Genomic DNA, 14373 nt, shown 5'->3' with positions numbered 1-14373 from the left:
ACCTCGTTCGTGAAGCCTGTGACAGAAATTACGAGTACAGCGCCCGGTGCTGTCAAGAATTGTACGGGCGATCAAAAGACCCGCTAAAAAGCTGTGTTGCGTAATTTTCCCGCGGTAAACAGTTCCTTCGCGCGTTTATACCACACGGCGAACCCACCCGATGCGACCGATGGAACCAAACAGACAGAGAAAGAGTGTAGCACAGCTACTCCACTAATTTTCACTACAATCTTGTTAACAAAGATGGCCCTTTTAAAGCTTAAGCGTCCAACAATGTAAACGTATACAACTATAATGTATTGTCAAAAAAGCGATATTGTTTATTTTTTTACCTAACAGATGGCGCTAAAACAGCTAAGTGGTTAAATACTGACTCAATTTTTGGTAGCAAATGAACGGTGATGTTGTTTGTGTTGTTACTTAACTCTACGCAAAGAAGGGGGTTGGGATGCAAGCTGACCAATAGCGAGCCGACGCTGCCTCGTCACGTGACAGCCTATCACACATGGCGCTTGCGATCATGGAGGCAGTCCATGGCCGTCGGCCCCTGTGCACCATCGCGGTCGTCTCCGGGCGACCCGAGGTCGTCGATTAAGCATCCATGGAGTTACGGCTCCACAGCCCCGCCGGCGCCGAGCCGGCGGTCTACCCCTGGCCACTTTCCACCTCGGTAAGTAACCTTCATCGTCCATGGGAAAAAGTGCTGCTACCGAGGGATAGCAGTAGCCCCCTTCTCTCTCTGCGGGTCCCATTGGAGGGTTAGGCCTAAGCTCGCTTTCGAGCCTCCGATACTGCGACTTGAATACGTGCCCGTCCGCACGTAGTAGCCGATCGGCTCAAATTTCACGGCCCAGCTGTTTATAATTGACGCGTCGATGTCATCGGCTCGTTTCAGACCCAACCCCGCAAGTTCTCTGCGGGCCCGACGGGATGATGCCCGTGTCTTATGTGTGTGTGTTTTTTTCTCTCTTTGCCCCGTTCGCAGGACAAGCATGACGGTGCCATCGAAATTGTCGAGACGATTCGGTGAGTCTGCGCGGCCAAATCATCTATTCACGTTTACAACTATGTCGTAGCCGCTTAGCGTGGCGTTTATCCGCGCGGAGCGGCTTGCTTGCCTGCTCGCGCGCGCCTCTGTGCGTGCGTGTGAACTTGCGTGCAGTGCCGAGGCAGCTTGAGTGGTGACGCGCACGGATTTGGTTGGCGGTCGCACATCGGCGCGGCTCGGGCAGGTGATTGACTTCACGCGTCGCTTGCTACGAGCAATGCATGAAGGTTGTAGCTCTTGGTGTGTAAGCGCTACGGCGGGCTTCAGTTGCACCTGCGTCGCCGATCGTAAACAATCGTCTTTTCTGCTGTGACGATACAGTGTAGCGCGTAGCGGCTACTCGCCGGCCCTCCTGCCTGTTACGTTCTTGTCGTCGACTTCGTCGCTACCTGGACGCACCTGCCTATTCGCGGCAGATGTTTGTTCGCCGTTTCGATGCTTGGTTATTTGATGGCGCGCATCGAAAAATTCGTATTGTGTTTGATCGAGGGTTGCGAGCTTGCAGCCAGCACCGAACCTGTTAAAACCGCCCGGCTTAGAGAGCGTCACGCATAGTTTTTGTCGCAGCCTAGCGAAAGTAAGAACGACTTCATTTTTTTTATTCATCGTGACGTCATCGATGTCGTCGTCCTGTTGCGCAATGATTTGGTGTCGCGCAAGAAATGGTTGATCGTCCGATTGTTTTGGTTCTGAACGTGTCGCTTTCGTTCGAATTTAGTGCTTTTCTTTTGTCGCATTTATGTACGCACGTAAGGAATGGACCATTCTTGTGAAGGATACCGAAGTGCGTGGTAGTTGCAGGAAAATGCAGCTCGGACATTGTGCGAGAAAAAGTAGATGCGTCGAAGGCGAGATTTGTGTGCGCATCTGTTCCATAAAACTGGGACACGTGGCGATTTCAGGTGGAAAATAGTATTTCCTGTGTGTGTGCTGTGATTTAGTGGTGCAGATTGTCAATTAGTTGTAAACAAAATGCAATCATTGGAAAGTCCTGATCAGCAATTACTTCCAGTAGCATTTTCTCTCCACAAGATTTTTGAGGCAGTCACTGTGAAACTCGCAAGAATGACGGCTCTAAGGGTGTTTTGTTTAAGGCATCTGTCGAGTGATCCATCTCATTGACGCCGATGTGTCTTGCATAAATGTTACCATCTCAAAAGACAGCATTGTAGACTAAGCGGAAAGGTTGCTGCTCACACTTGGTGTCTGCGGTATACATTCCACAGCAACTTTTTTCTTTCCCCTGTCCTTTTTGCTATTAACAGAATCGTAGAATTAGAAACGACCGCAGCTGCCTACTTCTTAGTGTTGCTGGCACCTGCATGAATGAGGAAGCCATGGAGACGACTAAAGTGCCTTAACGATCTTTAAGTATGCTGCAATTAGGCTCTTACTTTGCTGCAAGACATATCTGGGATATGTTGGGTCTACAAAAAAAGATGTAACTAGGTTTTTTGAATCAGCTGCTCGTCAAAACAGCAGCATACCTTCTGGATCTGTCCAGTTTTCGATGAAAGGGACAAAGTTTAGTTTTGTTCTACAATTTTCATGATATTTCGTCAAAACTCTGGCAAAGTTTTTTTCTTGTTGGTCTTTGAAGCCTTTTGATTGGGAAATAGTGGGAGGGGAGGGGCGCCTGCGGGGTGAAACACCACCTACAGGTGAAACAACAGTCTTTCAAGATTAACTGTGATCCGAAGATAGTGTTACTTTGTAGTTTGTTTTTTGCAGCTACATGCACTTGGGTCGTTTGCAGCCCACATTCTCAGTGCAATAGTTTTTTTTTATTTATTCCAGGCTATTCCATTCCACGTGTTAGTTTGTTTTCAGGTCAGCAACTACATGCGACTCACTCCACTTGTATCTCTAGTAACGCAGTTGTATGCCGATAACCATTAATATTTATGCAATTTCTGGCAGAGTGTTGTTTCTGCTACAGCTAATGCCATATAACGGGCAGGGGCACATTCAGTGCATTTATTTGCTGTACTTTTATGTGTAGCACAAAATTTGTTTTAGTAATCGGTATTAAGAAGTTTTACATAAGCATTAAAGTTTTGCTGGGCTATGTTAACTTTTATGTGTGCATGGTTTCTAGTTTTTGGTGGTATTTGAAATTGGAGCTAGTTGGCTTTTCCAATGGTGGGCAGGCTTTCGTAGGAAGCTTAAGCGTCCAGTTCTATTTGTTTGGTCAACAATGTGCGTCAATCGGAATGTTGTTCAGGGCATCACTGCCTCTGTTTTGGCGCTGCCTTTTCCCACATTGTCAGTGGTCCGAGTGGCCAGCGTTATCAATGAGGTCAGGCCGCCACCGACGGTCGATGATAAGAAAGTGATGGAGTTCAGCAAAAGACAGTGCAGCTCTGTCTGACTCCTGTGTTGGTATTGTTTGTGGAAAACAAGAAATTTTATATTCTGACATTGGTAACGACGATAAATATGCAGGATGGGCAATCTTTGCAGGCATTAAGCTACACGGTGTTCAATGTGTGAATCTAGGATAATGTACGTTTACAGTGATCTCAGTTAAGCATTTTTAATCCTTTTAGTGAGCCCTGCGGGGGTGGTCTAGTGGTTGACGTACTCAGCTGCTGACTTGCAGGTCGCGGGATTGAATACCGGCTGCGAAAGCTGCATTTTTGATGGAGGCAAAAATGCTATAGGCTCATGTTCTCAAATTTGGGTGCACTTTCTTTAGAACCGCAGTTGTCGAAATTTCCAGAATCCTCCACTACCGCATCTCTCATAATCATGTGGTGGTTTTGGGACCTTAAACCCCACTTATCTATTTATCTAATTTCTTTTAGCGATTCATTTACTGTAATGAAAGTAGTAAACATGCGGCTTGACCAAGAGAGAAGAGGCTACGACGAGCTACCTCTACCCGTGCGGCTAGTTAGTCCTTGTGGTAATGAAGCCTGGGTCCAGTTGTCACAACTCCTGCCTTTAAAAGAACCTCATTTGAATTGGTGGAGATGCTGGGTGTTGATTACAAATTTAGCTGGTGTTTTAGTGACCTCAAACCAATGTGCAGGCAGACGAAAAAGTTTATCAGTCCTTCTATCTATCTTGTGTGCAAGAGGAATGTTTAGCTACCAATAGGAAAACGTGCATGTCCAATGCTTCTTTGTCATTCTATTTGCCATGTTTTAAATTCCACTTATGTGTCAAATGTGCAAGGGCCTCACAGAAATGAGTTCTCTGACCCACATAGTTTTCTGAAATTAACTAGAGGGGACTCTGGTGGCTCTCCGATTGTTTAGCGACCACAAGAATGATGGTAATGCACAGATTTGCCGAGTTTTTGTATTTGCGGGTGGCGAATCACACTTGTGGCTTTGTTTATTGCTGTGTTTGGTTTTCATTTCAAAGGAAAAAATGAACCCTTTTAAACTTCGGGGCTTGATTTGAAATGGTGAGCTTGAAAGATTAAAGCGGTGAAATGCAACTGTTGAACATTTGCTGATTGCTATTTCGTGGCAAAGCAGCTTCAAGCCACGCGAAGCCCAAAGGAACATAAAGTACGTAGACTAGGCAAATCCGTGTAATACCCATAATTTCAATGCTCGCTGAAGCGCCATGCATTGAAGCTCCCATAGACACTAGTGCCAGAGTTCCCTGTAGTGTATATATAGAAAACTCTTTGCTCTGACCCATATTTACGAACCTGTAAAAATCTGCAACACTCTTTTTAGTCATAAGGTGACGCAAGGGTTATGGAAATCGAAGTATCTTAATTTGAAACTGCAGCTGTGTTGCCAGCCCAAGTGCTGTTGTCCTTCTTCGTTGCAGTGCCGGGAAAATTATTTGCCGACTGTGTAGTAACAGTAAAGTGTTTTGTGATAGTGTTTATTGTAGCAGAAAAGCTCAGATCCATAAGAAAAGATCAGAAATAAAACAAGGATGATTTGTGGGTTTCTTCCGGCAGTTCGTCTATGTGGTGGTTTTAGTAATCGGAGGAATGGAGCAAGCTAACTTAATGTCATGATGCATCCATTTCATTGTTATTGAAAACAAAACTGATTTTGTGGATCACTGCACTTTAGCACTGGGCAACATATTTTATGGGGCTTAGGTTCTTTGTCTATTCATTTACTAATGCAGTATCTCGTGGGGCGAAACGTATACACTGCTTGTCCAACGCTCACCCGAACCCTCTTTCACAATGTAAAGAATGTTTGCTGGGCACTGATAATTTTATGTAGCAAGGCTCGCATCCCAAGGTTTACAGATATTCGGTGTGCCATTTGCAAGTTGAGCTCCTGAAAGTTTTCGCACGTTAATCGAACTCCTAGTTTCAACAGGGCACTCCCGTGTCGGGCGTCTTACCCACTGTTCAGGGGCATCAGTTTTCGCCGTTTTGCTCGTGCTTCACTTCAAGGCACAGTTATCATCGCGCATTGCCTGAATGCGCCTACGCTCCTCGGTGGTCTTTTGGTTATGGTGCTTCACTGCTGATCTGCAGGTTGTGGTGTGGAATCCCAGCCGCCATAGCCACATTTTCCATCTAGGCGAGAATGCTTGAGGCTGCATGTTAAACAACCGCCTGTGGTTAAAGTTCCCAGAGAGGCCCGTGTGTTTGGATATAGGAGCACGTTAAAGAACCCCAGCTGGCCAAAATATCCGGAGCCCTCAACTATGGTGTCTCTCATAATCCTATGGTTGTTTAGGGACATTAAATCCAAATATTTGTTTTTATTAAAAGTTCCAGAACTCCTCACTGTGGCATCTCTCATAATCATATGGTGGTTTTAGAACGTTAAATTCCTACAATTATTAATTAGACATGAACATACCTCAAAGCAAGGCTGCTAAGCTGGTCATGCAACATCTAAAAATGCAAAAGCATTGGCCTGCCCTGTGAAGCTGAACATCCAGCGAATGTCGGTGTTCAGGCTTGATGTCAGGAAAAATTGGTGTAGCGTGGCTTTAGCGTCCAATTAAAAAAAAATTGACCTAATTCAATGTCAAGGCCATAAAAGAAACCTCATCCTGCAATTTCACCTGACCAAGTGGCGACATCATGTGACAATGGCATGTGCTTCCAACATGAGGTTTGTGTACATATGTATTAACCAAGTTCGAGCACAGTACCCGCTGATCACGTCTTATGAAATAGTCGCATGATCATGTAATTCGCCATAAAGGGACACTAAAGTCAAATAACAATTTACGTCAGAGTGAAAGCTCAATGTATGACAACACATAAAATGGCAATATTATCAACAACAGTGCCCAGCTTACCGAGGAATTTAGGTAAGTGCAAGAGCACATGCGCCGCAGTAGGAAATTCTCAAAGGGATTCCGATAACATCAGACGGACCTCCTACAATTATTCACTAGTAATCGATCTAGCTGCACTAAATATAGAACCTTCCGAGAATCAAGAGACACAATAAAATACTGCTTGTTCGTTTCTGTTTGATTCATAGAAAAAAGAACTGCCAAACATTACTATGGAGAATGGCGCAAGTGGTTCAAAAATTAAATTTTCACATAGTTGCACTGTACAGGTGGTGCCCTCTAGCCGCAGTTGAACCAAAAACCGACTGCAATCTCGGAGCCAATGGTGGGAAATTGATCAATGGCCGTTGTTGCTACTGTGGCTCCCGCTGCTTTCGGTCTGCTGCTACTAGCGCAGTAAAGCCGGGCACTGTTGTGCACGGCAACAGTGACGCGAGTCGATCCGGTCGGTCCGATTCTTGAGGCAGGTAATTTGAAGTGCGCTATCGCGATGCGAATCACTAAAACGTGATTTTATTTCAAGATAGTTCCTTCCTTGGCACAATAGTAACACTACGAGGTTTCTGGACCGCTATTTCACAAATCAACGTGGACTTAATAGTTGCCTCTAGTGTCCCTTTAAGTTGCGAGATCGAATGACCAATCGGTGATATCGCGGCATGAACGTTAAGAGGATTTACATGCCCAGACACGCCATGATTTTGCATTTAGTACGTGCACAAAAGGAGACTTGAGTGCTAACGTTTTTGCAAGAAGCTGATGAAAGCTTGTATAACCTGGTATAAGGGATGACCAAGAAACCTAAAAATGTTGACTTTAAGTCTGTGTTCAATACCGGCGGGATGGTGCCTATGGTTGGCGCTAGTCGGGATCCTGGTTTCACTGGAAATTAAGTATACAGTTTGTGCAAGAGAGATTTTTCCATGCGGAGCATGTTATACTACGGGCTAGACATGTGCCGTCGCCGTCTGTAGCCTCCCCTCCTGCGCCAGCCATCTGTGCATCCCTTCCTTTGCTCAACACCGCGCGCCGTGCTACCTTTAGTTTTACGTGCGCCAGCTGTATGCTAACGTGCGCATGGTTGAGGTGTGTGGTTGAGGTGCATCCACTGGTAAAAGGTGAACGACCGGGAAAAGAGTAGCGGTATGGTACGTATCCTTGCGTACCATATTTTTCGTAACTTGCTGGAAGACCCTAATGTGACCGAACAATCTACGCGACGCATCTTATTTATTATTGTGTAACGTAACGTCGACATTAGGCGGTGAATATATATATATATATATATATATATATATATATATATATATATATATATGATTCAAAAAAGAAATTCAGTGGGTCTGGTTGAAATATAATTAAAAAATAAAGGAGCACACTTACAAAAATTTGATAGTTGTTTACTCTACGTTTCGGCCGTGGCACGGCCTTCATCATATATATGATATATATATATGATATATACAAGCAGAAAGAGATAAAAAAAGAGTGAAAGTGGGACGGGCTATCGGCTTTTGCATTGCACTAAGTGGTCCTGCGTGAAAGCCGACAGAAAGGGAAGGGAAATAATCTACTAGAACTACGCTTCGCGTCATCATTTTTTTTTTTTCAAAGTTGTGTCTCGTATGATACTGCACCACTTAGACTGAGCAATGGTTCTCCTGATGACCAAACGCTCTGTCTGTTTAAGTGACTCCGCTAGCGAATCATCGCTTTCTATCGTCGCGTTCGTTCATTCATCCATTACTCCGATGCAACTGCAAAATTACGTAAATTTGTTTCTTTCCTCTCTATTCTGTCAACTCGAATACATTGAGTCGAAAGTGTCGCGCTTCCGTTTGTGCAGCTCTGTCCTCGTTTTCTGTAAACGATGAGCGATGGACCCTTTTTAGAACAGGGAAAGCCAGCTTTCCTGCCACGAAGCTTACCCAGCTAATGGCGGCTAGACACTTGCTGCGAACGGCGTATTCGAGCGCAGTTCGCTAGCGCTATTGCGCGGAAAATGTGGACCCGACTCTCTTTGTGGTATGTCGTTGTTGTTTTTATACGTATATTTTCACCAATCCGGTTGGGAACTGCGCGGCACCGGGATTTGAACCACGGACCTTTTGCATGCGATGCGGATGCTCTAACCACTATGCCATCGCTGCACATCCGCGTGGTGATGGAACTGCATTACGAGGCCTGGGATGCGGCCTCACCGGTAACCACCGCCAGGAACGCACTTTCTCCCCAGAGAAGGATTGGCCACCCTAGTGCAGTATCTCGCCACTACCTCCCGCATGCATACGTCAAATAACTCACGGCCCTCAGTCCCCAGCAGCTGCGAAGCAACTGACCACGGCGGCGGTCAGATCTGCAACGCAGCAGAGGGTGCTAAGAATCTCTAGATCTGGACAGGCGGCCATTGGAACCTGAACTTGGCAACGTTTAACGCTAGAACGTTATCTAGTGAGGGAAGTCTAGCTGTACTGTTCGAGGAGCTAGAGGGTGTTAAATGGGATATAATAGGGCTCAGTGAGGTTAGGAGGACAGATGAGGCCTATACGGTGCTACAGAATGGGCATGTTCTTTGCTTTCGGGGCTTGGCTGACAGAAGAGAGCTAGGAGTGGGCTTCCTAATTCACAGAAACATAGCTGGCAACATAGAGGAATACTATAGCTATAATGAAAGGGTGGTAGGTATCGTAATTAAACTGAATAAGAGATACAAGATGAAGGCGGTACAGGCCTACGCGCCTACATCCAGCCATGATGACGCTTCAGTTGAAAGCTTCTATGAAGACGTGGAATCGGCAATGAGTAAAGTAAAAACACAGTATACAATACTGATGGGAGACTTTAATGCAAAGGTAGGGAAGAAGCAGGCAGGAGACCAGGCAGTAGGAGATTATGGCATCGGCACTAGAAACGCCAGAGGAGAGCTACTAGTAGAATTCGCAGAACGCAATAATTTACGGATTTGGAATACCTTCTACCGAAAACGAGGAAACCGCAAGTGGACATGGAGGAGCCCTAATGGCGAAAATAAGAACGAAATAGACTTTATAATGAGTGCACACCCAGGCATCGTGCAGGATGTGGAAGTGGTTGGCAAGGTACGATGCAGTGACCATAGAATGGCACGGTCTCGAATGCGCCTAGACTTGAAAAAGAAACAACAGAAACTGATACGCAAGAAGCCAATCAATAAACTAGCACTGAGAGGGAAAGTACAGGAATTCAGAGCCTCACTTCAAAACAGGTACTCGGCTCTTAGTGAGGAAACCAACCTTAGCATAGATACAATGAATGATAATCTGGCGAGTATCATTACGGAGTGTGCAGCGGAAGTTGGAGGCACAGTAGTTAGGACACTGGCAAACTTTCCCAGGAAACGAAGAATCTCATTAGCAAGCATCAAAGCATGGAAGTCTCAAGTACAACAGACAAAATAGAACTGGCAGAGCTTTCGAAATTGATTAATAAGCGTAAGGTATCCAATGTAAGAAGGTATAACATGGAGAGAATTGAACAGGCTCTGGAAAACGGAGGAAGCGTTAATGCAGTAAAGAGGAAACTAGGGATAGGCAAAAAATCGGATGTATGCACTAAGGGACGAAGAAGGCAAAATAACTACCGATATGGATAGGATAGTTGAAATAGTGGAGGAGTTTTACAGAGGCCGGGACAACCCTGACCTTAATACTATAAGAACTAGCAGTAACCCAGATGAGACCCCACCAGTAATGATAGAAGAAGTCAGAAAAGCCTTGGAGAGCATGCAAAGAGGCAAAACTACTGGTGAGGATCAAGTAACATCAGATCTGCTGAAAGATGGATGGCATATTGTATTAGAAAAGCTAGCCACCCTGCTTACGAGGTGTCTCCTGATGGGGAAAGTGCCAGAGTCTTGGAAGAATGCTAACATCATCTTAATACATAATAAAGGAGATGACAAGGACTTGAAGAATTACAGGCCGATCAGCTTGCTCTCCGTAGTATACAAGCTATTTACAAAGGTAATTGCTAACACAGTAAAGAAAACATTAGAATTCAATCAACCAAAGGAACAAGCAGGATTTCGAACAGGCTACTCAACAATCGACTACATTCATACTATCAATCAGGTAATAGAGAAATGCTCAGAATATAACAAACCACTATACATAGCCTTCATAGATTACGAGAAGGCGTTTGATTCAGTTTGATTCAGTAGAAATATCAGCCGTCATGCAGACACTGCAGAATCAGGGCGTCGATGAAGTATATATAAACATCCTGGAAGAAATCTACAGGGGATCAACTGCTACCATAGTGCTTCATAAAGAAAGCAACAGAATACCAATCAAGAAGGGTGTAAGGCAGGGGGACACAATTTCCCCAATGCTATTTACCGTGTGCTTACAGGAGGTTTTCAGAAGCCTAGAATGGGAACAGTTAGGGATAAGAGTTAATGGAGAGTACCTTAGTAACCTGCGCTTCGCCGATGACATTGCATTGCCGACTAACTCACGGGACGAATTGCAAAACATGATTACGGGGTTAGACAAGGAGAGCAGAAAGGTGGGTCTCAAAATGAATCTGCAGAAAACGAAAGTAATGTACAAGAACCTCGGAAAAGAGCAGCGCTTTGAGATAGGTAATAGTGGACTTCAAGTTGTAAAAGAGTATGTCTACTTAGGGCAGGTAATAACCGCGGAGCCGAACCACGAGATTGAAGTAACAAGAAGAATAAGAATGGGGTGGAGCACATTTGGCAAGCACTTTCAAATTATGACAGGTAGATTGCCACTATCCCTCAAGAGGAAGGTATATAACAGCTGTATCTTGCCGGTACTTAGCTACGGAGCCGAAACCTGGAGACTTACAAAGAGGGCTCAGCTTAAATTGAGAACGATGCAGCGAGCAATGGAAAGAAAAATGGTAGGTGTAACCTTAAGAGACAAGAAGAGAGCAGAGTGGATTAGGGAACGAACGGGGGTTAAGGATATCATAGTTGAAATCAAGAAGAAGAAATGGACATGGGCCGGACATGTAGCGCGTAGACAGGATAACCACTGGTCATCAAGGGTAACTGACTGGATTTTTTAGAGAAGGCAAGCGGGCTAGGTGGAGACAGAAGGTTGGGTGGGCAGATGAGATTAAGAAGTTTGCGGGTATAAATTGGCAGCAGCAAGCACAAGACCGGGTTAACTGGCGGAACATGGGAGAGGTTTTTGTCCTGCAGTGGACGTAGTCAGGCTGATGATGATGGTGATGATATATATATATATATATATATATATATATTATAAACTTCAAGAATAGTGCAGAATAGGAAACAAAACAATAAAGTATTAATTTAATCCTAACAGTTTCGACTGGTGGACCAGCCTTCTGCGGAGGATCAAGGCTGGTCCATTAGCCGAAACTGTTAGGTATAAATAAATATTTTAATTGTTTTGTGTCCTATACTGCACTATTCTCGAAGTTTATAATTTTTATTACGGTAGCGAGAAAAACACTGATCATCTATTTCATATATATATATATATATATATATATATATATATATATATATATATATATAACGTGTCTAACCACTGCAAGCATTTGATTTGTGCGAAAGTGGTGTTTAAGCAACTAAGCACTGTCTTGTGGTATCGTGCCCGACTAGCTGGCTGGCACGGTCGCGTTCTTCCAGCCCGAAGGTTACGGCACGCCTTCCAACTTGAGAAACTGCCGTTCGTTTTTGGCATGGCTCTGCAGGGGCCGCGCAGTGCGAGCCGCGTTAACTGCTCGATCGAGGAAGTGGCCGCTGTCCCCTATGCAGCGCGTAAACTATCAACCAAGCCGGTCGCAGCATACACTATTAAGACGGCCGGGAGGGGCGACTCCCAGGGTGGCGTGTTTTTTTTTTTCTTTTTTTTTGTGTGTATACCGGCGCCAGGAAGTCGACCTTGCGTGGTCGTCGCTTTTGGTTACTGCCGATGTTGTTGCTATAGTGGCAGCGAGGGCATAGAAAAAAGAAGTAAAACGTCTTATAACTGGTTGGTTACGTGAGCGTTCTGTCTTTTTTTATCTTTTTCTGGATGCCGCGTCGTGTGCTCGCGCCGTCGAAATAAAAACCCCGTTTTTTGTTTATTTTTCGACGGAAGAAGGTGGCGTTCTCTCGGGTGGCGCATGACCTGGAGTTTCGCAGTATTGGTACCAGAGGAAAATCTGGCGCTCAAGTGCAGTGCCTATACGATGTATTTTCTGGTGGCACGCGCACCTTCTGCCATCATGGAATGATCGGTGGTACATCGCCAAATCATATTCCAGGGGAATGCAAGCTAAGGAGAGCATAGCGGCCATTGGTGGTCATTTTAACTGTGGTGTGGTGACGATGACGCCAATCGAAATGAAGTTAGGTTAACGAAAAATCACTCTTACTGTCGGACGCAGAGGGTGATTTTTTGTTCACTTTGGTTTGTTTTTATTTGTCATTATTACGACGCTACGGTTAAGTGACAAACAATCGGTTACCGCCATGCTTTCCCCCGGCTGAATTGCGTGCTGGATTCGTTGGAATGGGTTTAACTAAGAAACGATCGCCCTTCCATAAAAAAAAAAAAAGAGTCCCCTCTTGTATTTGAGACGTTCGCCTTATTTCGTTCTCGCAGCTCACAAGACGAAATTCGGCTGTTCATCCCCCTTGGTCCTTTCATGTTGAACAATTCAAATCGGCTCGCGAGGTTTGCAGCGAGCCGTTTTGTTGCATCCGAAACCAAAGCCGAAACAAGCAGCGCCACCAGGAGGGTTCTAAGCACGAATGCTGCGCAAATCTGTGTGCCACCCACCGATCCCACAGGGTGCGATTCCCGGCACAATCAAACTATGTCAATTTGTAATGGTGGAATTTCGAGTCAATCAGATTTAACGAATGGCGGAATTCGATGCATAGCACTGCGGGACACTGTTGTTGGAATTTTGCCATAATGCCAACACTGGTCGGTCCGGGCGGCTGACACGTCCTCTCTCTGGTTGGCTAGAAATGCGCCATTACGAAACTCGACCGTACCGTGGAATTTGACCTTGTTCGGGTCAAGGAGAGCTTATAAAAAAAAATGTCGGAGTTGAAGATAAGCATCTATAGCGTGAAACCGAGAAACCACCATCATCGCCCCGCCGCGGTGGTCTAGTGGCTAAGGTACTCGGCTGCTGACCCGCAGGACGCGGGTTCGAATCCCGGCTGCGGCGGCTGCATTTCCGATGGAGGCGGAAATGTTGTAGGCCCGTGTGCTCAGATTTGGGTGCACGTTAAAGAACCCCAGGTGGTCTAAGTTTCCGGAGCCCTCCACTACGGCGTCTCTCATAATCATATAGTGGTTTTGGGACGTTAAACCCTATATATCAATCAATCGAAACCACCATCATACCACTTGCAAGATAAAACGTTATCGCCGCGTTTTCCTCACATGCCGCACCAGTTTAACAGTGGTAACGTTTGGGACAGACAGATCTCGACGTGTGCCTTTGAGTTACAAGTTTCCCTAGGAAGTCCCCATATCCAGGTGCATTTTGCAGCTCAACCAATGACGGTATGCTTTCGACGGGAACAACGATCTCGTACCCTGCCCCGCCGCGGTGGTCTAGTGTTTATGGCGTTACACAGCTAACCCAAAGGTCGCGGGATCGAATCCCGACTGCGGCGGCTGCATTTTAGATGGGGGCGAGAATGTCTGAGGGCCACCCGAGGTGGTCGAAATTTTCGGATCCCTTTACTGCGGCGTGATTCACGATCATATCGTAGTTTTGGCACGTTAAGCCCCAGATATTATTATTATTGACGATTTCTTACCCTATGATTAGTCTAGCGTTTACATTAACTCAGCAAGCACTCTGTCTCTAAGCGGACACCACCCGAAGAGAGATGAGCTGTGTTCCCGAGATCAACCAGGGTCAAATTGTGGGCTTCACCTTGGCCGGTAATGCGTCGCGATGACTTCCTCTCCAGCATTATCGTTAAGTCCCACTCGGTCCAGAATAGTACACCTATGTTGGCCGAACGATTGCCGTGCCACAGTTTCCCCTAGTGAATATTGTAGCGAAAGGGCGCGCCCTCCTCCGGAGTTCTT

The 14373-nt window shown here is 45.5% G+C and overlaps 1 protein-coding gene across 4 annotated transcripts in view; it reads left to right on the top strand.

Moving 5' to 3' along the window:
* Positions 1-481: 481 nt before the first annotated feature.
* Positions 482-14373, top strand: part of gpp (DOT1 like histone lysine methyltransferase grappa) — a 92619-nt gene continuing 78727 nt past the window's right edge. For 3 of the 4 annotated variants that reach the window (XR_012886542.1, XM_075875780.1, XM_037433707.2), the window contains exons 1-2: positions 482-670; positions 986-1026. Coding sequence is in view for 3 of the 4 variants with exons in the window: in XM_075875780.1 (XP_075731895.1) it covers positions 602-670; positions 986-1026 (110 nt within the window). In the remaining variant the exon portion in view is untranslated. The remainder of the gene's footprint in view (positions 671-985; positions 1027-14373) is intronic. The other variant, XM_075875781.1, reaches the window with a different exon arrangement.

The sequence above is a fragment of the Rhipicephalus microplus genome, chromosome 10 (assembly GCF_043290135.1).
Source record: "Rhipicephalus microplus isolate Deutch F79 chromosome 10, USDA_Rmic, whole genome shotgun sequence".
Classification (NCBI taxonomy): Eukaryota; Metazoa; Arthropoda; class Arachnida; order Ixodida; family Ixodidae; genus Rhipicephalus; species Rhipicephalus microplus.
The sequence above is the reverse complement of the archived record's forward strand: the minus strand, read 5'-3'. Positions and strand labels throughout refer to the sequence as shown.